Genomic DNA, 27,986 nt, shown 5'->3' on the forward strand with positions numbered 1-27,986 from the left:
CGTAAGTCTCTCCCGACAACAATATTCCCACACCCCTGTCCATAAGCCAGTGCGTTTCCATCCTTTTTCAAGGTTTTGTGCTTCTATCCACTTGGAGAGAGAAAAAAAACTTTGAAAATATCTCGAAAACTCGAGAGTGAACTAACGATTTGAAAAAGAAAATTGAAGGGAATTTTACTTCACAGCATAACCCCCTGGATAGAGAAAAAAACTTCTGTAACATCTCTAAACATCCGAGATAGAGAGTGATCTAACGATTTCAAAAAGAAAATTTCCTCTGTTATGATCTCTCGCATTCAGTGATACACCTCGAGTCTAGTCCGTGGTTGTTGTTCGAAAGCCAGTTTTTTTTCGTGTTCTTTTTCCAGATATTGTGTTCCCATACTTGTCCTCGCGAAAAAAATCTTTGGAAACATAAAGAAATCGAGAGTGAACTAACGATTTCAACGGGAGGAGATAGAGGAAAACGTGGACTGAAATTCAGTAGCTACTTCATGCTACGATCTATCGTGTACGGTGTGGCATCCTGAGTCTAGTTCTGCATATATTATCGTCGGAAAGCGATATTCTACGCTCTTCATCCCTTCGAGTCCTCGGTAGCCTGTCCGGACTCGTCCAAGGATCGCCACCTATTGGGTGGGAGGTGAATTTTCTGTGTTGGAAGGAGCGAAACAGGAGTTGTGGAAGGGAAGGTGGGAAAGCAGCTCAGGGCAGTGTCGGACACCGGGCTCCCTCGGCCATCCCAGTGTTCCGGATGTCTGCAGGAAGGTCTCGGGCTGCCGGCAGCAGGCTGTGGAGGCAGACGTAAGGTCACGACATCGCGAAAGGAAACACACATGATTCCGGTGCGTACCCATTGTTGTTTCACATTGTTGCGCCATTCTCACCCTGTGCGAAAAAGCGACTAACTTTCACTACTAATATTTCTTCGCTCTCTTTCCATCTGTCTGGATATCGTTAACTTCTTTCCTTTCCTCTCAAAATTATCTTAAATTGATTTGCTGGTGGTTGTTGATTTCCAGTAGAAGCTTAAAATAAGTAAACACGTATGAATATATGTTTAAGAATTAATTTCCCTGTCGGTATTTTATCGAAAGCAAATAAAGTACAATTTCAAGCGTGATGAAGTGGAATTTTCCATATTGAAAGAAGTACTTTCTATTATCCACGGTCATCGTACATGTAATCTTGGAAAATTGCAAAATTTTATTCCAATAACGGAAGCAACACTAAAGTTCATCATCGTTATTTCTGATTACTTCACGTTATACCAGGAGAAAGGGCCCAAGTTTCGTAAAATAGCTACATAATAGTTGTAATTCTATCGCATAAATATAATCACATTCTAGTAACGAACAGAGGGTCATACAGCTTATGCACGAAAAAGCCTGCCAGTCGCTTGAGACTCAAGGGCTACGAGCTAGGCTGAGATTGCTTCAGCTATTAACAACAGGCATCTTCCGGAGCGAAACAGATTTTAGAACCTTGCTTTGTTTTTAGGTCCATTAGGAAAGATGCAATGTAAGAGGTTTTTTGCCCAACGGATGTAGGAATTCGTTTTTCGGACCCGGACAGTTAAGGAGCTTAATACTTCTTACCTCCTCACTAAGAAATAGAAAAATAGATAGAGAATATAAGACCCCCCATCGTTTTTGTGACTGCATTCTACCATGCGATGATGCTGACGAATGATCCTGATCGCCTAATCCGTGTCACCATTTTTCTTTCGGAAAACTGCCCTTTTTAACTCAATATGCTGAGCAAAACTTTTATTTTCTTTCATAATCTTCAGCTGCTACCTTCCTAAATCGGGAATATTATGATGCAATTGGGTAGCGCGTTGTGCTAATGACCTTAGCCGGCGGCTCACTAGTAGACCCAAACCTACTACTACTGTTTACCAAATTGTAGGTGAGATTCGGCAGTCAAATTTCTCCTGCGGCTCCTTTTGTCTTTTGTACGTGGCCGATTTCCTAACACCCCCGTAATTCGCCTATTAAGGTTGCATGCGGAATAGTATCTTCATAATACTATGCGAGCCACCTCTAAGGTGGCAGGGTGTGATCAATCACCAGCATGCAAGAGGATCGCTGCACGCACACCACACATTTACATATAGCACATCAGCTGCTATATCCTACTTATGAATAAATTCTACCTGTGAAGCTAGAGTATGTTAAACATGCTGTTAGAAATATTAGGAAAATCCAGAGACACTATAAGCCAACTTCCCTATTTCTACGTCCTTACACTGCCATTATTATATTTTGCGGATTTCCAAAATTCTATAACTATCTGTTCTACAGTCTGGCTCTCTTGTTTCATTTTTATGATCTGATTATTATCTGGTATTATGTTGCCGTCGTAAGATATAGTTAACTTCGTTGGAAAATTAAATGCTTTTAAATTCACAAGATAGTCTAGTATTAGTCTATAATATTGAGAATTAGGGTATAATGCCGAAACCGTGGTCGTAAATGAATTAGCCAAATGTGAAATCGCATGCTAGCCGTTGTGTATTAAACGCGCGTATTCGGAATGCCGTAATGTCCCTGGAATATTTTCACCGTTCTTTTTTTATAATCTGCTCCGTCTGAAAATGAAATTAAGAGAGCACTGTCGACGTTTTCAGCACTGCGAAGCCATTACTCTCGCGTGCGTTCTGCTGGATTTCGTCGAATTAAAATTCGAGGATTTAATCCGTGCTTTATGGAAAATTTTCGAAAAATGAACACTTTTGGTTCCGGGCAGGATTTGGCAAGCCCTCTTTACTGCTTGCGTGCATGCATTCATATCCCTCGCTCGCTTCAAAAAAGTCTGCGTTTCAAAAGGAATTGAAGAAACGCACAGTGTATGCGCGGGGTAACGTGTAGATCCTTAAACCGATTTGGCTCGACTGTGGTGTTAACCAAACCATACTCGAAATGCTCGAAATCTTTTCTGCGGAAAAGTCTCTGCCGGAGTCGAGGACTGCATCAGATTTCCATGCACAGTTATGCCTTCCGTGCATCAGTGATATTGTGGTTTTTGGAAGCTAAAACCATAGAGTAAGTATATATAGAGAGCTCACCACACGTACAAAAATCGTATACGTGTTTGGTGTAGTTCTAGAACAATTAACCAGATGGCTATGAACAATTTTGGCAATTTTTTAAATTTGCTCGTTCCACAAGTCTAAAAATATATTCTGACGCAGAAAGGGTTGCTACGTTAAGTGGAGATATTAATTATTCGATTTTATTTGTAACAATTGTTATAAAAAATATTTTCTCGAATTTCGGTTCGAATATACTTACTCTATGCTAAAACCCATCATCCATAGCCAAATGATATAATCATTGGCGATATTTTTCATTCTCGCATTTCAAAATTCATCATCATCATTACTCAACAATCCTAAGATTGGTTTGACGCAGCTCTCCATTCCTCTCTCCTATCCGCTAGCATTTTCATAGCGACGTATTTCTTCCCTTATATTTCCTTCATAATCTGTCCTATGTAACTCATTCGGGGCAGTCCCTTGCATTTCTTCCCTACCACCTGTCCTTCTACGATTGTTTTCATCAAGCCATCAGGCCTCATAACGTAACCACTTAAGTTTTCTCGTCTTCTAATAAGGTTTTTACTAGAGATCTCTCTTACCGACACTTCCTCATTCTTTACTCAATGCGGAATTTATTTAGTCTGGCACATACATGCAACCTAATAATGTATTCATATTTGCTCTACATGATATAATTTCGACCATTACTCTTCCGTAAAAAAATATGCTATTACATCGAGCTACTTGTTACATTTAAATCAGCACTCTATTCCGTATTAATGAATTTTCCACTCGTTGCGATGGGGATAGTTTTTCCCTTTTTCTTACAGCGTTCTTTCTTTTCTTTTTCAATAAAAAAAAACATAATAAACAGAAACAATTCTTATGCGACAACGAACTCAAAGTTCATGAATAACATAATCGTTGAATAAAATACATCACCTATCGAAAAAATTGCACTGAATTTTAAGCACTACTCGGCTATTGAGTTTGTAAAGAGTTTACCTGTTCCATGATGTGTCGTGATAAGTGCTGGACACATTTTCAGGTAGGATCACAAATTCGGATCTTTTCTGAAGAAGTAACCCGCATTGGCCACGAAACGTCTTCGCCTACGTTCTGTGACGCGTCATTTCCCGAATAAAAGCCTGGATATACCTTGTAAAGTATACATGTAACTTCTCGTAATGTTTCGCAACGAATTCGATTTATGTCAAATATTTTTGTTGTTGATAGAAGTGGAAGTTCTCAGCTGACGAGTCGTCAAGTTCAACAGAATGTCTTATTGCGTCTAGAACAGTATTTGCATAAAATGTCTAACAATAATAAAAACAAAATATATAATAATAAAATAATCCATTCTAGCTGTAAAATCACCGTAAGGCCACCACGGTACAATAAACTACAGAATATACCAACATTCAAACAGCATACTATAATGATATTAACAATATATAAGTGATCAATAGAATATGATAGATAATTCACAGTGTCCGGCGATATCTGGTGGAAATGTTTTATATCCTTGAGAATAAACTAAAATGGTAACCTTCCACACAATTTTATTTACTAAAGTACCGACCCGGTTTCGATTCGTAGTGTCATTATCAAGGAATAGGAATAGGTAAATAGATTAATAAATGGAAAAATTAATTCATAAGGAATGTCTTTCTTACTTTCACACTTGGGGCATCACTTGTTCTTTCTGGGTAGGCGGGTATTCTCAGAGATCTTCTTCCTTCTCTTTTGGACGATCCATTTTCGCTGCTGGTAAATAAGCAGTGCAGAGTTGTTCCCAGAAATGGCAGTTCTGCCTCTCCATGGGAAAGAAGGTGATGAGTTTTAAGCATCCCATCTCAACAGCCCTCCTTTTAAAATCCGATCCACCCTTGCGTTTCTCCCCCTCCACGTCTTCGGATTTCCGCCCCAGACTTCCTCGATCGGCCTTTTCAGCCAGGAGACGCCACACAACACGTGTTCTCCTGCCTGCACATTTCCACCCGACCCGGTCTCAACGAAAAGCTTCGCCCGTATCTCACGGGGAGCTGGCCGTTTTCTGCTCCAAAAGCCTTCTTGGTGCCCCGTTTGGGAAACTTCATTCGTTACCGCTTTACCTCGAATCCTAGGCAAACCTGATTCTAAAGGCCGTTTTACACAGGGCACGGAATTTCGAGGGTTAGAACTGCATTAATTTCTAAAGGCCGTTTTACTCGGGGCACGGAATTGCGGAATCTGACGTACGTGCGAAGGCGCAATCAAAATTGCGTCGTGTAAAGCGGTGAATTGCTAGAGCACATGCGTGGACGCGAGACGGCAAAATAGCCCCTGTTTTAATTTAGTTCATGCATTCGCGCAATTCCACGTCATTTTAGAAATTAATGCAGCTCTAACCTGCGCAATTCCGTGCCCCGTGTAAAACGGCCTTAAAATGGCGTGGTATTGCGCGAATGCATGAACGAAATTAGAACAGGGGCTATTTTGCCATTTCACGTCCATGCATTCCCGCATGTGTTCTAGCAATGCACCGCTTTACACGACGCAATTTTGCCTGCGCCTTCGTACACAGGTCAGATTGTGCAAGTACGTGCCCCGTGTAAAATGGTCTTAAGACGACCCAAAAACTCCGCAAAAAGTTATTAATCGCAATGTGTCCACTCAGAAGAAATCACTAATTTGTATCTCGTACTGGTGAATATAATGCAAAATATAAATGATAGCTCACGGCTTAACTATGTGAAACCTTTCTATTATGGAAAATAAAAGAGTGAAACTTAGTTAGGTTCACTTGTAGTGTATTAAAATAGGCATGAACTAGGTTTTATAACATATTTACATCTTCTTCAGACCAGAAGATGAAACGATGCAGTAAAACCCCGGTCGTGCCTATTTCAATACACAAATGAACCTAACCAAGTTTTATTTTTTTGTTTTCCATAATAATCCAGTGTACCATTTTTTATAACAATTTTGTTTTATGACCGGTTTTACCCTAACCGACTATTTTTATTCCAAACCGGTTCAATTCTTGATTCTGTCCACATCTGTGTTCAGGCAAATCAGTTAACCTGAATCCAAGGGACAAAAGAAATTAATAACTCTTTTATAATAATAGTAGTAATGTGCTTGGCATGCTGGTTGAGGAGAGGCAGCTTCTGGATTGGATACAGAGGAGGCAGAAAGTATGGATGGAGCGAGTACAACGCGGGGAGGGAGTGTTGAAAAAGTGTTAGAGTTAGAATGTTGGGTAAACGAGGAATAGGAAGGAATTGAAAGTATGAAGAAGAACGTTTAAATAAAATGATAGGAAGTAGACCTTATTGTTTATTGAAAATGGAATCTCATGAATGGTGGTGTGGTTTCCAGATTACTTCTTTAAAACTCCATCCAAAACTTAATCGGTAGAATACTTTTAATAATCGTAATAATAGTAGTATTAGTAAAACTATTATTTCAACTAATATCCAGGTAAAGTGTACCATTTACAAAAGTAGTGGATTATACATGCACCCCATATGAACTTGTTTTGGGGCTACCATCCTTCGTTGTTCCAACAGAACTGGTGCTATCAATATATGAAAAAAATCTCTAATTCAATTCAGTGTTTATTTTTATTTTATTAGCGTTCGTGCATTCAATTTACCACGTAAGATGTATAGCTCAGCGTGATTTTTAATTACGTCGTGATAATTTGAGACACGTGAGAGAACAGTGGCGTAACTATGAATACACTAAGAGGGGGGGGGGGATGACATGACCTGGGGTGGTGACTCCCCCCGCCCCTCTTGGGTGTTCGGAAAATGTTTTCAATGACAAGCCAGGAAATAAATTTTACATCATTTTGGCTCTAAAAAATTAACTTTAAGCAGATGGAGTTATTATAAGTCAAAACTAGACAATAGTTTTGAATGTAGGTTCGAAGATTTTTGCGGCGTTGGTTAGATGATCTTTCCATTCTATTCGGGTTTTTCACCGCGTTTGTTGTTTTTTAATGACAACGGTTTCGCTGGCGTTACAGTCAGCACATACCTTCGACCTGAAGACGCTGACTGTAACGCCAGCGAAACCGTTGTCATTATAAAACAACAAACGCGGTGAAAAACCCGAATAGAATTAAAAGAATAGTTTTGAATATTTTGTTTTATTTCTTTGAGGCTTTGGGGAGGATCTATCCCCTCCCCCATAGTTACGCCACTGTTAGAGTAGTATCGTATCCGAGAGTTTAGAGTCACGATGTAAATCTTCAGTGGGCTTCATTGAAAGTTGTGGCCAAGTAGCGCAAGGCTCCCGTTTAGAGTGACTACGAAAGCTGGTAATTCTTTTGTTCTTTCGTCCTCATCCATTTTCACGCCCGCATTGGATTATTCGACACCCTTATAATTTTGTGTTCGTTCGCGCGTGAGGACAGCTGTGACGGACAAGCGGAAAACGTAGAGAAAACAAAAAGGTACACCACACCGGAAGCCCATCTTACCTCGAATTTCTGTTTCCGCCACGCTTGCGTGCAACAGGGTTTCTACCGGTGGGAGGACGAATATATTTCATCGTCCGGAAATAAAAGTAATAGGAGGTAGGCTCCCTCACGTTCCGAAGTCTCATATGTCCCGCATCCTTTCGATTTTCTTGGTATATCACGCCTCCAGCCATGTTGAAGAAAAATGAACTGAAAGTATGTTATGTTATGTAGAGTTATGAACAAGTAAGCTATGTTGTGTAAAAAAAACTAGGTTTTTAATTATTGTACACCCGGTATATTTATTATAAGTACACCTAGTTGAGGAAATAGGAAGAAAACTCAAATAAAATGTAGGAGAAAAAACGATTTTATAGTGTCCTGGATATAGACAGTTACTTATACCACTTATTTTATAAGAGCGCGACCCGGGTTTCAATGAGTAATCATCATCATCAGGCGCTAATTATAATTTGTTTATCTTGTTGTTACCTAGTTACTTGATGAATTTTAAAACGGACGCCAGAATAGGTGAAAAGGATGGGTAGAGGTATTCATTTATAAGGGTACTATCTTGATTTTCAATAATTTTTAAAATTTCTAACTATTCCCTAGAATCCAGTTCTCGGCGGTCATTGCAAAAATTTAAAATATTTATTTTAAAATTAATATTTTAAATTTTTGCAATGACCGCCGAGAACTGGATTCTAGGGAACAGTTAGAAATTTTAAAAATTATTGAAAATCAAGATAGTACCCTTATAAATGAATACCTCTACCCATCCTTTTCACGTATTCTGGCGTCCGTTTTAAAATTCATCAAGTAACTAGGTAACAACAAGATAAACAAATTATAATTAGCGCCTGATGATGATGATTACTCATTGAAACCCGGGTCGCGCTCTTATAAAATAAGTGGTATAAGTAACTGTCTATATCCAGGAAATAATGGAATACCACATAGTTAACCAAGAGTTAGTGATTTTATAGTGACTCAGTGATGGTTATAGTTATTTGAAATTAGTTGGAAAATATTTTCAAAGCTAATATTGCATTCTTGTTATCATTGGATGGTCTTACTGTTGGTGAGTGATAACGTAATCCGGCGGTAACATTTAAGGGCGTAATTTATTATCTAAAAATTATTTTGAAATCCCTTTATACACAAATCGTTATTGGTTGTCGGCCCGTATGTAATTTCTGGTCGACTTAAGGATTATGGAAAATAATCGGTTAATTTTCTTAATTTTTTAAAATGAATTTGCTACACACTCATAGAAAGTGGGCTCATCAGTGCTTCATTGCAGTATAGTGACTTCGGGTTAGAAAGAGGACCACAAAATAAGGAGGAATGTTTGAAGTTCTCCTCTTACGGAAGATCGCTCGAGTGTGTAATTTGCTAAGCAACGCGGCTGTCAGCTATTACATCGCCATTAGTGGCCATATGTTGAGTGGGACGGAGTAGATGACAATTTTTTCCGCTGTGAAGTGTGACGAAAAGAGGAGATAGTTGAATTCTGAGAGGTCTCTGCCATAAGTTGCCGTGCACGTCTGACAAAAAAATTAGTGGAGGTCGACTGAGCATAGCGAATTGATGCTGGCTCACACTATTAAAAGTGCGTGTCACAACTCACAGCATGTGGTAGTCATCTGCTTGGCACAGTGACTCCGATCTACAGTCTTTTACGTGTTGTTATTAACTGTATAGTCGACCATATTATGCTCCGTTATTGAGGGGATTCCTCATTGAAACAAGGGAATAGTCTTTTCATCTTTGGGCTTCTGTCTAGTATGCTACTTTCACTCTATGTTTCTTTTCCGCGGTATTTTCTTTATGGAACCTGAATGTGTTATTACGAGGTGAGAATTAAGAATAAGCTAGTTTATATGATGCAGCTGGTAAGTATTGATCAAAAATGATCAGCGTCTTCCAGGCAAATGGATGATTATTGAATTTGTCGTGAAATTACAGAAGAGAATGCTGTAAAAGAATATCATAATACGAAGAATTGCGCTAAATTAATGTGTAAATGAAAATGTTGGCTGTATGAAAAAAATCAGAGAACGAATTCGTCGAGTTTCATCCTCGTATTTTTTTTATTGAGCCTCGTATTGTGGCCGCTTAATTATTTGTTCGTGCATTCGCCATAAAGTTTACTCTATAGCTGTACATCTGTGGAAAATTACATTTTGAGGTGTCAGAGTATTAATTTTATCCTTCTTACTTTAAGGTGTGAAGTTACTACCTCCCATGTATCCATTTTATGACGGGATGGATTCTGCGAATTATTCCCAAATACTCACAATTGGTTCAGAATATCACCACTGTTCTGTTTTTATTTTAGCCGACCACAGTTTGAACTCTTCTTTACTAGACGCTGAAATGTTCTTTCAGGTATGATTATAGGAAATAAGTGCCATTCGATGAAATATTGCAAAGTCATAATTGGATATTCATCACACGGTATCAATGTCTTGCTTTTAAGATCATTGGTGATGGTTTCTTTATGACTTCTATGTAACGTAATATGTATGTTAACTGATGAATTTTGATGCCTCACACTTTCTTATCGGATAATTTACTAAACCGTATACGCTCAAGGTTTTTGGAGTGACGTTGGTAACTGGCAAAGCAGAAGAAATTTTATTTAGGTCTTTCATTTTTTCCATTTTTTATTATTATGTGGCGTCTCGTATCATCTTTCGTGGTCGCCTGCACAGCGCGCATATGTATGTGTGCTTTTTTATGCGACTACGGACGAGATGAGGATGTTATGAAATTGAGAGTGCTTGAAAATGCCCGTCGAAGCCTTGCAATATCTCGCCTGCGTCTCGTATCGAGTTTTACTCGCATCGCATCTGGAAAATAGAGCGTATTTGTATGAAAAAATATACGCTTACGAGAACGAGTACTTGAAAGGCTTTATCTTCTGCCATATTTTTTTTAGGCGAGAGTTTGGGCGCAGAAATCGAGTCCATTTATGAAGCGTCCGTAGTTTTAATCACGGCGCGTGGTAAAAAAAAATCTTTGCCTTCGTCATCTTTGACCCTGCTTGGTAAAACGATACAGTAATGTTGCGGTAGATGTTGAACAGAAATGTCCCTGATGAAATGTTAGCTTTATGTCTCATTGGCTTTGCTGGGCTGCAAAAAAATATGACTTCATCACGAAGGTCCATTGATGCGAGCGCATGCTAAAATTTTAATATCGCGTTTCAGGTGCCCAATTATCGTTTTTCTTTTTGTCACGACACCCTTCTTGTCTGGCTTATTTTGGCGCCACAGCGCGGATTAAAATGTATTGCGTGTTTTTCTATTAGATACCCGATAAGAGAAAAAAATGTATCATAATTACTCACCAAATTATAGAAGAAGCGGTTGTCTTAGTGTTGAATGGATAGTTGATTCTCAGCCTTCGTTAACCCATAACCGCCAAGAAAGCTTTTTGCTCGGAACTGTGAAGATATTTAGTTACTTTTCTCCTGTGCTCTTCTTTTGTAAGCCAATGAAATATTTTGGTGATATATCGTTGTTTTGTTTCTTCAGAATGACCCGTAGCAGCTGCACTGGGTGGCTACGAGGACAGAATCTAATATTATTGAAATTCTATGAATGGCCTTGATAGAGAGGTTGAATCTACATAATGCCACTCAAGCCGCCTAAAAGGCATGTGGCAGGGGGTGTTAGGACACCAACCGTTCACACATAATAAGGAATTGCTCTAAGGAAATTACGACTAGCATTTATTTAAGTCCTTTATGGTTCGGGGAAAAATTTATTCCCATATCTATCCGTTAGGCAAAACATCTCTCTTATATTGTCACTTCTGTCGGACCTGGAAATATAGTGGGGCTCCAATATTATGTTCTCCGTGTCGCTCTTATAGAAATCCACTCTCAATTGTTCAAGCAATATAAGCGTAGCGCGCGTACTCCGAGTCTCCTGCGGCTCCCAGCCTAATTCGCTTAACGTCTGGGTAACGCTGTCTGTACGCCCGTAGCGGTTTTTGACGAACCGCACAGCCTTCCTTTGTATCTTATTCAGTTCGCGGATTATGAATCTGCAGGATTACGAATCTGCTGGGCAAGCATATTTTTGGATGAAAGAAAGTAAAAGTAAACCATACAATGCAATTTCCTGCTTACTTTTATGATACTCAGGCAATTTTTACGCATGTAATTTACAGGGAGTGGGCATCCATAAAGAATTTCTGTTTCGCACACTTCTCTTCCTCCTTTAGGTAGAGGTGATTACGTCCAAAATACTTCATCGGTAATACCTAGGTTATTTTAAATGTAATTTCTAGTGTGTCCTTGATGTTGTTTTCTGTCTGCTTATCGACTTTTTTTTTAACTTAGGAGAAAGCCCTGGTATGTGTTCTTTTTCGTTGATGAAAGGTAAGGACTAACATTAATTTAGATTCGGTGGCTATATGAAAACCTGAACAATCACTCTTTATGCTTTAAATATTGAAGGATAAACGTCACTTCTTTAACCTTGCACAGGCCATCCCCAGTATATTTTAGTATTTGAAACAGTTTGGCTAATCCTGTATATCTAATGGCTTTGTCCGTTGGTAATTTTCTCTAAATAATTGTTTTCTATATCATTGCTATCATAATTTTCTATAATATATAGCGGTGATTTTATACTTCAAGTGTGCATAGTGATAACCAACATCATTCATAAGTGCAGAAATAATTTTACGATTTGAAACGCTTTAGCCCTTCCCGTAGTCAACAGTGATAACTATAGTATAATTTAAGATTCATTGGCTTCGCTTAAAACATATCATCAATGTCACTTACATACCTGGGAGTGCAAATGCTAGTGAAAATCTAGGTTAGCGAATTCTATTTTTCAGTATAAAAGGGTACCTACGAGAAAGTGTACGGCTATTGTTGGAAAATCAAGGCAGTCTAGACTTAAGGCGTGGCCTTCTTAATAACAGGCGGGGACAACCCATGAGAAATATACGTGGTTGAAGCACAGCCAGGCTCAGGGCCTGGCGGTGCCATCTCACGCAAAATTATTTTATTCTCTTTTTTTCTTTTAATGAGTCCTACGTTCGGGAAGATAATAGGTTTTGCCACTTGCAAGGAAAAAAGCGTGACCTGTGATAATTTATCAATTGAGTTAATGTGAAGTTTTTATGTTTTCTTTTAACGCTGGGGGATTGGCAGTCCTTATAGTATAGTGTAACGCTCAAGTGGCAATATGTGCATATGAAAATCGGATCGTGAGATTGCATTGGTCTAGTTCCTTTGATTTTTCTCTCCTGCTTTCGAATAAATATGTTCCCGTTTTATAATCAATTTAAAGCCCATTCACGTGAATTTCATGATTTACCTGAGTGGCGAGCCAATAGAAACACCCTACAGAATCCTGCAAGTGTTTTATAACGTTGGAAATTGCAATGAAACGCGATTAAAATAAATTGCTTGATATTATTAGTGAAAGCATGTACAGCATTTTTGCTTTAACTGACTTATTGTTTATAAAGTGAAATTAACCATTTAATGTATCCTCCATTAATGCTACCCTGAAAAAGTATCAAACAAATTCAAATATATCCAATAATTCTTAAGCAGAGTAGACCGATTTCTCTACTTTGTAAGTTGGCATAATGCCTGATAACTTCGTAGGAGTTTCAGTAGCGTTTCTTATTTTTTTAAACGTAGGCATAAAATAAATTGCACCCAATATGCATGCAGTTCTAGTTCAATTATTTGTATAAATGGTTATAAATAAAATGTATCACTTGGTGAATTCCATGTGAACACCCAAAAATAGGTATTATCATTCTTTTTATCCCTAATCAGATCATTATGTGGATTCAAGAAATAGTTTTACTGTAAAAAAAGCTTTTATTATTAGTGTTCTACCGATTAAGGTAGGTTTCCATGGAGTATTCGAGAAGCGATCTGGGAGCCTCCCTTTCCTTCCAGCACTGCCTTCTTTAATTCACTGTAAGGCCTACTCTCTTTCAATCTATCTAAAAATCCTGTTCTTTTCCTTCCCCTCCCTCGTTTCGTTTCCCCAACATTCTACCCTCCAACACCATTTTCAACATCCCCTCGGTATCTGTAAAAAAATTGACTTCGCTTTTCCTACCTGCAATACTACGATGGAATAGTGATGGATAATTTACTAGCGGGTCATAAGTAGAGCTTTTTTAATTGGTGCTTGAGCGTGAAATAGCATTACGAATTTGTCTAAAACTCGTATGCCAGGCATCGTGATCGCCAAAAATTACGGTCCTTCACGAATCTCTCTTTCCTCCTTACGTGTGTACATACTCAGGCGGGAGGTGGTGATCTTATAGCAGGAGTTGGGGGAGGGGGTGGGTATAAGGGGGGCGGTGGGAGGCGCCGTTGCCGAATCTTCCTTGCCGGGCAGGTGCGCCCGGGATAAAGCCGAGAGCGTGTGTCGTGCGGACGACTTAAGGTGGCTCTCCTTATGTTTTGTTATGTGTCGGTGTTTCGGCTTTACGTGGTTCCCGCTCCCATTGGGTTGTGGTGGAATGGATGGCTGCAGCGGCACCGGGCATGTGCCGCCTGATGGCTGTGGTAGTTCGGCCACCACCTGCCCTCTTACTTCGCTGGCCACCTTGATTTGATCTCTTTCAAAGCGGCTTCTGCGAGGAACCAAGCACATAAATTAATTCATTTCATTTTTATAAAAAAATAATATATTGTATTTTCTCATGTACCTCGCGCCCTCGTGTTAGACGCGTATTGTCTTGCTTTTTGGGCGATGAATGTACGAGAAAAATGAGGACGAAAAATTAACAAAACGTAACGTTAATTTCAGGAATAGAAGGATCAACAACTTTGCTGCTTCCACATAGTAATTTATTAACACCGACCATGGTTTCGTTACAGAGTAACATTGTCAAGGTGACTCTGTAACGAAACCATGGTCGGTGTTAATAAATTACTGTGCGGAAAAAGCAAAGTTGTTGATCCTTCTATTCCTGCGATTATGGATTTCCACCAAGTTACGCCCGCTACGATTAATTATAACGTTAATTTATCAATGGAGAAAAATTTCTCAAAGCAGCATTTATATCATTGCTATGGTAATATATTATTCTGTTTCCATTTGAAATTTGAAAATATTGCCGGTTTCGGTGGAGCGGGGTAAAGTCCTTCTCCCCCACTCAAGAGGTCGCGAGTTCGAGTCTCCCCCGAGGCAGGTTGCCCCAATCCAGGGCATGTTCGTTTGCGTTTCATAATTAAGTTAAAAAACCCGATTTAAAGTCCAATGGCACCCTTTTCTGTAGTATAGAAATAAGAAGAGAGAAGATGAAACAATTATTTCGGTCGCGACCGCGTCGCCATTGTCAGTGCTCGTGCGGTTGAAGTCTATCATCCATTTTCATATTTTATATCCTTGTTTTGGTCGCGATTTATTTCGTTCCCTCCGCTTTACACTATTTTATTCCCTCCAATGCTCACATTTAAATCAATGTGTCGTGGGTTGTGGAAATACTCGGATGACCTGCATGCTCATTTAGAACGCGCACCCCGTTTTTAACGCCGCTATTATTGAAAAATTGGTGTGTACGGTATATGAGAAAATGCGGGATATTCTTCTGACTGTCGTTCCACGATTGCCGGTCAAAAAGAAATAGGCTATCTTTGCTCCAAGTCTTAGGTTTGCAAACACGAATTTATATTCAAGTTCCTATGGATGTGTAGTAAATTTAATGAAAAGCTAATACAATCTCCGATATACCATGAGAATAAAGATTTTAAAAAATTAATTTAAGCTCGTCACCGTCCGACATTATGAGTTGTGAGGATATAATGGCCGTATTTGAAGCTAAAAGAAGAAGCTATTCAGTTACAGGAAAATGGCGGTACGGTCAGGTAAAAAGCTGGAAAAAGCGTAAAGGTAAAAATAATTTGATTGAGGTATCCATGTTCTCTATACTTTTTATATGATCTTTTTAGCCCCCTCAGGTGTAGGTACGTTATGATAGCGAAACTTTTTGGTCCGAAGAACGAAGCATATTTCATTTTTATTATGCTTACAATTTTAAGCTATCAATTGTACACACTTTGTCGATTGACGGCCTAAAAATAGGCTTTCCGGAAAATACATTAGATAATTTGTATTTCATTACAAGTTCTTAATTATTTACGGTTATAAGCGTACAGCTTTTATTCAGATTTACCTTCAACTTTATAACTATCATTTTAATGGCTTGAATTGAGCGAGTAGCCCTTGCGTGTGGTAAGCAATGACGTTCCAGTAAGCCTCCTTTTCTTTTGTTGCGTCATCAATATCGCCCTGTGGACTAAAAATAGTTGAGGCATCCAGTGCAATTTTTTCCAAGATAAATCGCAGTGGTACGTGTGTCTGAATGTGCATTGATTTCTTTCGTGATATTGCCTTGAGCCCATCCTAATCCTGCTTTGAATCGCGCCAGGTGCCATGGCAGCAGTCGTCGCCGATTTGTTTGCCCGGAGCCTACCCGTCATCGCGCGGCATAAAGCCGAGGAAAAGCCGCCACCTGTCGCAAAAATTCTTCGGATTGCACTAGTAGTATAAATTGGGGATCCCCATTGTTAGCTTACAGTCCAACTGTTTCAAGTCCCATGTCTCACGCCGAATCTGCCTTTAGTTTTTTAAAACTTGATTCAAAAGGAGTTCGCGAAAAAATATTATCCTTCCCTTTGGCAAAAAAAAAACTTTCCTTCTTTTACTTCTCAGTTATAGTTAGTCTTTGATCCTGTGATTTTGATTTTTCTGCATCGTTCCGTGGGTCGGTAACTCCTTGTCAAACTTATTTATATGATTTCAAATACGTAAACAGCCGAGGAGACTCTTTACATTTGATTTTAAACATTGGGTTTTAATGTAAAATTTCATAGAAGAACGAACAGCATATCAAACATTTGTGATTAAACTGAGATACTTCACAATATATCCGCTCACATGACGGCCAATGTTGTGGCAATAAATGGATAGAGGAAGAAAGGAAGGTGTATTAAGAGAGAAAGATTGCTGATGGCATTAGAATTCAATTTTAGCCGTTTACGTTTAAGAGTTGCACCACTGCAAACGCCGAAATTCTCCTCGTACACAATTAACAAACTATTATTGGTGAAGTGCACTTCTGCTTTTTGTGGACTTACTTTATTATAGTTAGCATATATAGTGTGCACTCCAGTTAGTTTGGAGTCGTATAGCACACTCATGAAATAGTTTCTGTGTCTCTCATGAGTATTTTATCATTAATTTTCCTATATTTTTAATGTGCAATATTTCAATAATTGGGATTAAAGTACTTATTTTCCTCCTAGTGTTTGCTAGAATTTAATTGTTAGTTCTAGTCTTTTCTCTACTTATATGCCTTTCCTGTGAATGTTATGTCTAACTTACTCGTTCTTTTGCATTATTAAATAAAAAAGTATCGTCGATCTTCCTATCTCTTTTGTTTTGATTAGGTTCTCTCAATAATACTTAATGAACCAAATAATCCGTCTTTTAAATGTCGCAAGTTTTGGCTTTGATGGCGCGATGTGTTGATTAAAATACATTGAATGCTTTTACGCGGCTACGTAAAACAATTTTTCCTTTTACCTTAGAAATATGTTCTCCAGGAAGGGCTAAATAGTTCATCTTAAAAACATTTTTGGCTTTAAAACTTAGTTTATGCACCGAGCCGGAATAACTCGAAAGAATTTTCACGATATAAAGATCTTCCTGTATTCACGCTGATCCTTGTGTTCCTCGTCCAGCTGGCTGCCAGACGTGATGTTCCGCCATCCCCTACACGCCAAAAATCCGTCTTAGCTCTCGGCCCTTCTTCTGTCGAGGAGGAGAAGGAGGGGCCTTTTAAAAAGACTCGGGGGCCCGCCCACTGGGGGCCGCTCCACACCTGTCCCCCCTCCCCCGCAAGACTTCCTTCTCGCCCGTGCTCTGCACCTTGTGCCCAAGGAATAGAACAGCTGTTCCTCCACTTCGTCCCAGGCGCCTCTCCTCAATGAAATTTTCGGGGCAAGGTGGTCTGTCGGGAGGAAGGTGTTCCTGGGGAGGCGGGGGGAGGGAAGGGGGTGGAGCGGTCTCGTGCTGTGGGACCCTCAGGCGCTAGCGAGAGTGGTCCAAGTAGTTAGCAGGCGAAAGTTATGGGATCGTCCCTATTATGTAGCTACGTTCTTCCTGTGTCAAGAGTGCCATGCCTTTTTCCAGCGGTGGACGTTTCGATGGATAATTTGACGAAATTACCTCGCCCTTACGCGCTGCAAACAAAAAAAAATTATTAACATATGAGGAAGAGAATTGCATTAGCAAAGGAGGCGTTCATGAACAGGAAGGAGCTTCTGAGAGGTCCGCTATGCAAGAATCTAAAGAAAAGGTTAGTGAAGAGTCTGATCTGGAGTGTAGCGCTTTATGGTGCAGAAACGTAGGCACTTGGGAAGGAGGGCGAGAGAAGACTAGAGGCATTCGAGATGTGGGTGTGGCGCAGAATGGAGAAGGAGAAGTGGACGGAGAGGAAGTGGAACGACGAAGTGCTGGACATGGTGGGTGAGGAGAGGCAGCTTTTAGATGAGATACGTAGGAGACAGAAGGTATGGATAGAGCGGGTACTTAGCGACGTTAGGGGATGTTGAAAACAGTGTTAGAGGGAAGAATGTTAGGTTAACGAGAGAGAGGGAGGAAAAGAATAGGATTTTTAGATAGAATGAAAGGGAGTAGGTCTTATTTTGCATTGAAGAGGGAAGTGCATGATGGAAGGGGAAGCTACCGGAATTCTTCTTAAGAACTCCATGGAAACCTACATCGGTAGAATACTTTAATAAGAATACAACAATCGAGTACCATTTGTAAATCAGCGCTGTGAGTGCTACGTTAAATTCAGGGATCATGAAAAAATGACATTGTCGCCCTTCTCAGCGCTACGTTTTTGATTACGTCCTCACGGTAATACGTAATTAACGAAAGAATGCGTTTTTTAAATTTATTAGGGATTTTTTGGAAAGCAACGATTTGACTCGGTGACGGCGGTGTTTCTTTCTTTTTCTGACATAGATGTCGTGGGTTCGAAGCCCGATAGGATGAGTATTGCATTCTTCGAAGAGATTTTGAACTTGCGTACTTGAATTGAATTTGCTTACCATAAAACCGCTTCATTAAACTCAAAATTAATTATATTTTTGGGAAATATTTTTATCGATCCATTTTCTGCCCTCGGCGTTTTGCTCAATGCACAGTGGGCTTAATCAATAGAACGGTCCTTAATTCGAGAAATATTGTAGTAATTCAAATGATTTGGCCTCAAATATTTGCGGTGGAATTGAGGTTTTTTTAAAAGATACTCATTTCTCATAAAATGATAATCGTAAATTCTTCAAATAATATATTTTTAAGATACTTTCTGGTCAGGTAGTTGCATTTTTAGTTATCTTGTACCTTCCAGGTATCTTGTAAGTATTTGCTGCTTAGGGAATAGAGTGAACAGTTTCCCATCCCGTGGGCTCGAGTTCAAAACCCAAGGGTGGTAGAAAAATTCAGAGACTGCCCGATCCCTGCTTGAATGGTACGTTAAGCTGTGGTCCCCTTGGAGCCTTTTGTTGAGAGCAGGTTAATGCCGACACCGGGTTTCTCTCCACCCTTCCCTCATGGCGCAAATAACCTCTGCTGTCGGTCTCCTATACATAATCCCGTAGCATACCATGCCTCGGAAGAGCAGTATCGCATCCTAATAAGTTCCCTTCCTTTCGTATTTCAATCATTTGTTTTTTTCTTTCGGCCTCTACAAAAGCCTGCCATTCTTTCGATGATCGACGGTACAGGTGCCTTAAATTATTTAAGAGATGTCACAATGTCATCTCATGCTAAGCTTACAATATTTACCGTTCCCGTTTATGTCAGAAGTCATAATCATAATCTTCGGATTTATTTTCCTCATACGCATATGTGCTTTTTTATTCGGTGTTATGGTAACCCAAGTAAGATTACTGAATATCTTCCTTGAGGAACACCTGCGTTTATTCCTCGCGAAAGAAGTTAATATTCCGGTCATTCCCTCCGCCGTGAACCTGGATTAACCTTGAAAGGTGTGAGTGTTCTTGCGTGTACGTAAGATTAATGTCACGAAAAACAAACCTGTTTTAAGGAGACGGTCCCCTCCGCGTTGATCATATCGCACCATGCAGCAGACGCCAGTACATCACCGACTGCTCGGCGCAGCGTATTCCCAAGGGGTGCTCGAACCCGCAACCTTGGGGTCAGAAGAAAAACATTCACTGCGCTATTCCAGGGTCATCGAACTCCTAGCGAATGAGGCACGCCTATTATTTTGAAGTATTGATGTGCATTTTATATTTTATGCGTGTCCGTCGCAAACTTGCGATGGGATAAGAATTAATGGGTCTATTATCTAGTGGGTACTTACCATTGGATGGTGATCACCGTATTTACTCACATCCTGGGTAAATACCTCATGTATATTGATAGTTTTATGAGTGCCAGGATGAAGTGCTATTTTGAGAAGTTGAGGTGATAATCGTATCAACATTGTTAAATTTTATTTGTTAGTTGTCATCTTAAGGAGGTCATGGCTACATTTTAGGGATGAATAAATAATATTTACGAATGAAATGCGCCTCTCTGATAATTTCGCACGTGTAAGGGTCAATGCCTTAATTCTTTCCGCTACGTTAATGGGGTAATAAAGTCACGGCTCATCGTTATCATTTTAGTCATAAAAATATACTTTACATTTCGTTGATTTACCTGAATTATTAATGCGCGCGTTACCATCAACTGATATTCTAAACTAAATCTGATTAATACTACTATCAAGTTATTTCTGCATTTTTTAATAAATATCGTAGGTCACGCCTTTGCCTCCTAAATTTCATGGATTTTTTCGTAGGTACAAGAGAAGTTGAGGCTTGGGTTTGGGCATTTGTTTTATTGTTACAAATGACCCTCCGAATCCATGGGACGTCATATTCGGGTTTATGACGTTTTTCTGGTGCTTCCCGAAGAAAAATGACGTACTTAGCGTGGACATGTGTCAATTTTTTCGCTCGCACAATTTTTACGGTTTCACCTCTTATCCGTCCATTCCTGAATGCGATTGGAATCCAGGAAGGGTGGAATTACGCGAGCGAATATATTCTCGGCTTCGTCGTACAATTTCCTTCTATTCGTTTCTGGAGTTCTAAAATGCATCAATTTTTCTTAGCTTTTTTTTCATAGGTTTTGCGCGCAGGGTTTAATTTAGAAGGACCAGCGATGTTGAGCCGTTTTATGGGAAATGCGCGTTCCGAGGCCTGTGGTAGATGGGTATTCCGGGAGTCCCTTTTTCGGAGAGTGTTTTATGGTCGAATGCACTCGGTAAGACGTCTTCCTACGTAACCTCGTGCATCCTTCTGTAGCGATCCTTTGGATATCCTCGTGCAAAATTCCACTAAGTTTTTTTCTATGCGTCAAAGTGCTTACATTAATCTCTAGACCTCTATCTTCATCTTCTGACGACATAAATATTTCATCATAATGTTTTATAGCACCGAAGGTATGCGGTAATGATTATTTCATTATTTTTTAAATCACTATGGCTTGCTCACTGTTTCTTGCACGTGCGGAGGAAATGGGCTCCTTATGTAATTGAGGACTGGACGTGTATGCATTTTCTTTATCAAATACCTGTTTAGACTTGAAATCTTTTTCGGCAACAATAACAATTTATTGAATACCATGGACAATACTTGGTGGAAATATGGGTTGAGATCAGTATTTTAGCTATTTCGCTAAATATCAAAAGCCTAAATCACTGAAATAATTTTAAACGTAGGAATATATATTTTGTGGAAGTATTTTAACCTGGAGTGGAAGCAATTAATATTTTGTGAGTTTTACCATGAAAATGAGCCTATATTCTTCATGTAGAACTATCCTATTTTTCTCGAACGAGTTTTGTGATATTGCAGGTACTCCTGGGTTCTACTTCATGTTGGGTTCTACTTCATGTAGGCATAAGATAGTGCTTTGTCGAGTAACTTTGTCGTTCTGACTTACCTCATTCTTTTTCACCGCTTTGAAAGGATCCTCTAAAAAGGTGATAATAGTCGCAAAGTGTGAGTCATAAGTAAAAAAAAGACACCCAGCGAGGGGGAAGATGGAGATAAAATGTCTCGGCATTTCGTCAAAGGAGCCCTTTGAAGGGTGAACGAAAGCTGAGGCCCATTGAGGGAGACTTATGGAGAGGAAGTTGGCACATTCCAAGCCACAATAGATTTCTGCGGACTGCATTCGGAGGAACCACGGCCAAGTTGTCGCTTGACCAAGCGCAGAACTGAAGATGTATCTACCAATGCTGTCAGTGCTGAAAGCCATGAGGAATTGATTATTCTGCGTATTCTCGGTGCCGCTACTTTGCAGCTGTAGCTCCCCTGGTGGTCTCGGCAAATAAATATGGGGATTTGATTTTTCGTATCACAGGCGCACCTTGGTACGTCCGCAATACATATATGCATACCAACCTACACATTAAAACAATACCACAGTTCGTACATGACACCGCAAAAGCCTTTGAAGACTCCCCACGTAAAACAAAAAACACACTATTAACACCAATCTGGACCTACCAAGAAAACCCACACTTCAAATATTACAGATCAAGAACAGTACTCACTCACCCTACACAGTAACACACAAATGGCCATATAAACACATTACTGCCAATCACACTAACTGCCGAAAGCTGATTACCAGCAGCAGCTGAACATCAGATTAATAACTGCTAACCACAGTTACCAATCATGCGTTACGTTATACTACCCGGCAAGGCACCTCGATAGGCGTGTTGCAGTATGTCTAAGGACACTAGCTGTAAACCTGTAAGAGATTACTGAGCAATGCTGAAGGTATTTATATAATATTCGGGTACGATATGCGAGAGATTTAGCTATCTGAGTTCAGTAGCGGATGCAGAAAACCTCAAGGGAAGTGAGCGCGAAAGATATTTTTAACTACCTATACTTTTATCGTAATGAAAAATAATCAACTCACATGCAATATTAAGAAAGTTTTATTTAAACTGGTTATACATGTATAAAATACAATGCCATCTTATGGTATAAGAAATTTACCATTGTGGTTCTGTTATGTTCAATCGAAATATTTGCAAATGAATTTTTGAGTTGTTATAATACCATGTTTGTGTTTCAGCTTGGTCGTAGGTATGTTTTCATGAATTTTATCATTTCAAAAACTCCCTGTTTAATGCCATTCCTCAATATGTGTCGCGGTCTGGAGAAAATTATTTAGTGCGTTTTACTTATTGTTATTAGTTACCTTTTTTCGACGTAAAATAATAAAACTTCTGATAACTATAACGATAAATTTTAACGATGTTTTTACTGATTTCTTTTTCAATGTCATTCTTTGACGTAATCGTTTCTTAGACGTTAAGGTAGCACTTCTGCTTTTTCTGCCAAATAATTGAAAAAAGAAATCACTACGATTCTATAGTAATGTTGGCTTCTTTAATCATGGATTTCGACGTTCACCGTTGAATGTCATGCACATATTTTATTCCACCGCAATGCGAGGTTGCTTTGAGAACCGTCTATCACATATAATTCAAAGACTTAAAAAGACCTTTCACATGATTGATCCTCAAGCATTTGTGGATGACATTGATACCTACCTATAACTTTCCTTGCACCTTTCCTCACCTATTCTCGGGAACACAGGAAGGCCGCCGAATTCGCGCAGATTACTCTAGGCCCCACATACTTATTTAAGTGCTTAAAAAAGTGAATAAATGAGTGACCGCTGTGAAATTCTCGAACCCAGGAGGTAAATCACTCCAGATGTGCCGTGGGAAACTGTATTTTTTTCATGTTTCCTTTTCCTCCTCTCACGTTGGAATGGATAGGGAAGGAAATTGATCTGTGTATTGGCCGCCCGGCGGACGATTTTCGGAGGAAATTCTGGGAATCCGAGTTGAGTGATGGGGTTTGGTCTAAGTGGGATCGCTTCCCGGGTCCCTTTCCTCCTTCGGGGAAATAGTCGAGAGTTCCGCACTTACGCTGCACCCACGCCGTTTGACTTCTCGTCTCCTTTGCCGACTTCTTTGTAGAGCTCCGAGGATGGCAAGCAGATCTCTTAAGAACCACGTTCCGAAATCATTTGCATTTCTGGGTACTTTCTGATTTCTCTTGTCATTTTATTGGTATTATTAATCTATCACTAGGTCCTAAGTAAAATATTTTATGCTCCTGAAGCGAACAATGCGGTGTGCGCTAGGTGATCGTCAATTTATTCGGGGCCGAGCGTTGTAAGGTCGTACTCGAGAATCCAGACAAGTGAGACGACAACTATCGGCCGAATTCGGAAATAGAGCTCTGAGGATACGAAAGAAATTACTTAGCTTAGAAAACCACGTTGACTAATTTTTATTTTTTATTTTTGCCACTTCACCAAAAACAGCGCTGGAATAGGATGAATTGCTGTCTGGAAATTTATTTGTTATTTATTCTGTCTCTGGTTATTCCCTTGTTTCAGCTGACTATAGTGAGGGGTTGTATTTTCTATCTGAAACAAAAATTTTGACAACCTACAACTACTGGAGAAATTGACAAGCAGATGCTATAGTAATGTTCGCATATAAATAAACCAATAAAACCAAATGGCTTATATAATCCCTTGCAACAAATAAATCTGAAAGCCGATAAATCGGTACTTGGATCGTCTAAGGGTTAAGGACTTTTTTGCATGCGAAAGCTTCGCGCAATGAAATAATTCTCGGACTTATTAATGTTGTTTATTCATTGAAAAGTGTGGAGGGTATGTAAAGGTTATATTTTTATCGTGGATTCCTCGTATTTCTACGATCATGACCTGCTCTAAACTAGACTGGCTTTAGAATGTATCGAATTTCCACGCCAATTCTCGGATTCCTCCCGCCGTTTCTCGGAACGTCGGCAAAAATGATTTTGCGTGGCTTTCATAGCGGTGGCTGGACGTGGGTGTCGGGAGTCTGCTGGTCCAATGGTGGGCGTTTATCCGGAACATATGATTCAGAGTTAAAAGCGTGGGCAAGAGATGTCGTTCCGAAGAACTTTCCTCTCCCATTTCCGCCCCACGTGCTCCAGGCGCGGAGGTGGTGCTACCTATTGAGAGTGAAGTGAAACCAGCGCTCCGAAACCTGATCGTTTAATGGGCCGCGCCGTTCGCATTCGACCCAGGAGTATGCATCCTCCTCTCTGTTCTCGGCTCTTAGGTTGCCTAAGTGTCCAAAAGATCCAGTGACAATTTTATCACTTTTAAGAGCACAAATAACTGACGCTAGACCGGTTTTATTTTACCTTATTTCGCGATATTTTACTGGTATTAAAAAAATTATGCTTTAATACTGATTGTGCGTTATTTTTCGCACAATTGTGCATTGCGGGTGACTCCCGTAAAAGTTATCACCGTGGCTAGTCCCGGTATACTTAAACTCTAATACTGAAATTTCGGGGTGCATAGAATAAAGACTTGTTAACATTTTTTATGACTTTCAAAATCAAAAATGTTATATTTAAGAAATTTGTGAGGTAATATTTACGAAGTTGAGGTAGTGGCAAATGGCTCATTGGTTAGCTGCGTGGACATGAGATCAAGTGACAATTTGAACACTTTTAAGGAGACAAATAACTCACTCCATCGTTAGTGTTTTGCCTATTTCGCGATATTTTTCCTGTTAAAAAAAATACTGTGATAATGAAATATTCAGGGTTTATATAATATTCTCATGGTAACATTTTCCTTATTTCAAAATAAAGAATGTAATATTTGTGTTGTTTTTGTGGTAAAATTTACGAACTTGATTTACTGTCAAATTTTAAATAAAGTCCGTTCTATATACTCTATAAATTTCAGGGTAATACGCAAGTAGTTCTGGTCCTTGTCAGCTACGTGGAATCCATTTCAAAACTTCTCGGTAAATGTAGTAGCATGTTTTATTTTAAGTGAGATCAATTATTCATTTTTCGCTGAGGGCATAGTTAGAGACCTCGTTAATAGTTGTGATTTTAAGCGTAAAATTAACCATCCCATGGAAATGTACGTTAAATAGAGTACTTTTAAGACAAAATAATGCTCCTCCCATCAGCTGTTTCGTTGAATTGTGAAACTTAAATTTCCAAGTAATTAATTCAGTCGAATTTTATCTCCGCTATTGAGTTAGAATGCCATTCATTTCCTATATCCTTTTCTTTTTTTTGCTAAACTTGTGTTTTGATAACCTTGGGTCTCCTGTCTAAATGGATGGTTACCTAACACTTCTCTTCACCTAAAATTCTCTTTTCGAGTGTAATTTTCTCGGACCACAACGTGAGAACTCGGTTGGATACTCAGGTAAAGGAATATTCCACGTGTTTCTGCAGTCACGGTCGCTAGAGGCTCTAGCGGTTGCACGTGGCGTAATGCGCGTGCGCGACCTATAAAATTTACTCTGGTCGAATCCCCCCTCCTTTAGCCCCACCTTGTGAAGCCCCTAGTCTGCGTTAGGATGTCGTGTGTCTTTCCACATGCGGTGCTTCCCAAGCCGGGAATATTTTTTTCTTCTTTCATTTGGACTGTTTGGGCGGTTTCCTAGGAGAAAAAAATATAAAAAATTCCAGTGCTGTCGTTTTTCCCGTTCAATGTCGTCTTACAATTTTTTTGGTCTTATCCGACCCATCTTATTTCCACCATTACCTCGGACATGCACGAGTCGAGATGCCAATTTAAGGGAAAAATATTCTTACTGCGCCTATACGTTTTCTAATTTAAGTCTTCAGATGCGCACCACCGAGAGGATAGAATTATTTTGCACCCAAGGTCTTCTCAGGTATTTTATTACGTGACATTTTACTGGTACACCATTCACCGTTTGCTGACTCCTTCACATGGTTTCGAAATCCTCGTGGTGAGTTCGAAGAGGACGATTTCATAGCGATTCTGTATGACGAAATTTTGAGATTCATAAAATTTAAAGAATAATTGTTGGTGACTGATTTTGGTTTCGAAGTTCAGCATTGTCGTGCTGATGAGCTAAAAGACATTTGCGATCAAGTCCGTTGCCTTTTTTTAGAACGACATTGGCGATATTCTTAGAGACATTCGCATTTTTTTCTAGTGTATTCGTTTGGTGTGGATTCCTTACGAAATATTTTCATACACAGCGTGTCGATTACGCTAATGTCTTAACGCTGTGTGATTTAGGTATTGAAGTGGTAATGTTTAATTTATTCAAATAAAACACGTGACATAGAAAACTATTTCGCATTTCCAAAAAAAAAGAAAGTCCACTTTGATGTCACGCGCCTGAACTCTATGACCAGACGAAATGAAGAGATTTTATCATTGAATAAGTTTCGCGAGTTTCCCCATAGTCCCACATTCTCCTTTCAATTGTTCCCGAGGGATTTCATCACTGGGTTGCCATTTTCAAGGTTATGGAAAGAAAATATTGGGGCTCTAGTATATAAATATTACACCACAAGTTTTGACGTATTTTTTATCATTGTTTAGCTTGCTGCTAAATATTGGTAATAAATAACGAACTTAAATATTGTGGATTTATCTTCTGATAAGTGAGTGTATAGCATATTTAAGCCGTTAATTTTATGATTATGGCTTCACAAGTACCTTTTTTCCATCATAGGTATATCCATCCGTGTCTATTTACCATTATAAGAAAATACTGCAAACTTATCTCCACAAATATTAGAAAACAAGAGCCCAGAAGTGGAGTACTTAGTTCCAAACTTATAAATCATTGCTTTTGTACTTACTAATTTTGTAAATTACTTCCAATGAATTTCACTTTTCAAGAAATAGCTTGTTTCCGAGGTGTAGAATGTCTAGCCAACAACATCACGGGATACTCAGATGAAAATTTGTGTACTATTTGTTCAAAAAAATAATGAAATTCATATTACCTTACTCTTGTAGGAGAGAAATATACCGTTCTTGGAAATACGTACTAATTTCGATTACGCTTTCTTGGAGAAATGGCTAGATGTGATGGAATCTTTGCCGACTTCTATCAAGGAATTTGCAGAGCCATATTAACCCTGTGCTTTCCTACGTACAGGCTTGCTCGACAGGTGTAGTACTAGCATCAGCTCTAAAGGCCGTTTTACACGGTACACGGAATTGCGCAATCTGACGTACGTACGAAGGCGCATTCGAAATTGCGTCGTGTAAAGCAGTGAATTGCTAGAACACATGCGAGAATGCGTGGATGCGAGACGGCAAAATAGCCCTTGTTCTAATTTCGTTCATGCATTCGCGCAACAATTCCACGCCATTTTAGAAATTAATGCAGCTCTAACCTGCGCAATTCCGTGCCCCGTGTAAAACAGCCTTAAAACAGCCAGGTTGAGCTCGGAATCACAAGGCGCTGCGATTGTACAAAATCAGTATTTCAAGAGGTATCAGGCATTGAAAATTTTCGAAGAATAAACTCTGTGATCAATATGCATAATGTTACAAC

At 39.4% G+C, this 27,986-nt stretch overlaps 1 protein-coding gene across 1 annotated transcript in view; it reads left to right on the plus strand.

Moving 5' to 3' along the window:
• The first annotated feature begins 438 nt into the window (after window positions 1-438).
• Window positions 439-27,986, plus strand: part of LOC124167561 (dual specificity tyrosine-phosphorylation-regulated kinase 4-like) — a 227,703-nt gene continuing 200,155 nt past the window's right edge. Inside the window, exon 1 of the mRNA XM_046545528.1 lies at window positions 439-845. Within this exon, the coding sequence (XP_046401484.1) occupies window positions 837-845 (9 nt within the window). The 5' untranslated portion in view covers window positions 439-836. The remainder of the gene's footprint in view (window positions 846-27,986) is intronic.

The sequence above is a fragment of the Ischnura elegans genome, chromosome 11 (assembly GCF_921293095.1).
Source record: "Ischnura elegans chromosome 11, ioIscEleg1.1, whole genome shotgun sequence".
In the NCBI taxonomy this organism is placed as follows: Eukaryota; Metazoa; Arthropoda; class Insecta; order Odonata; family Coenagrionidae; genus Ischnura; species Ischnura elegans.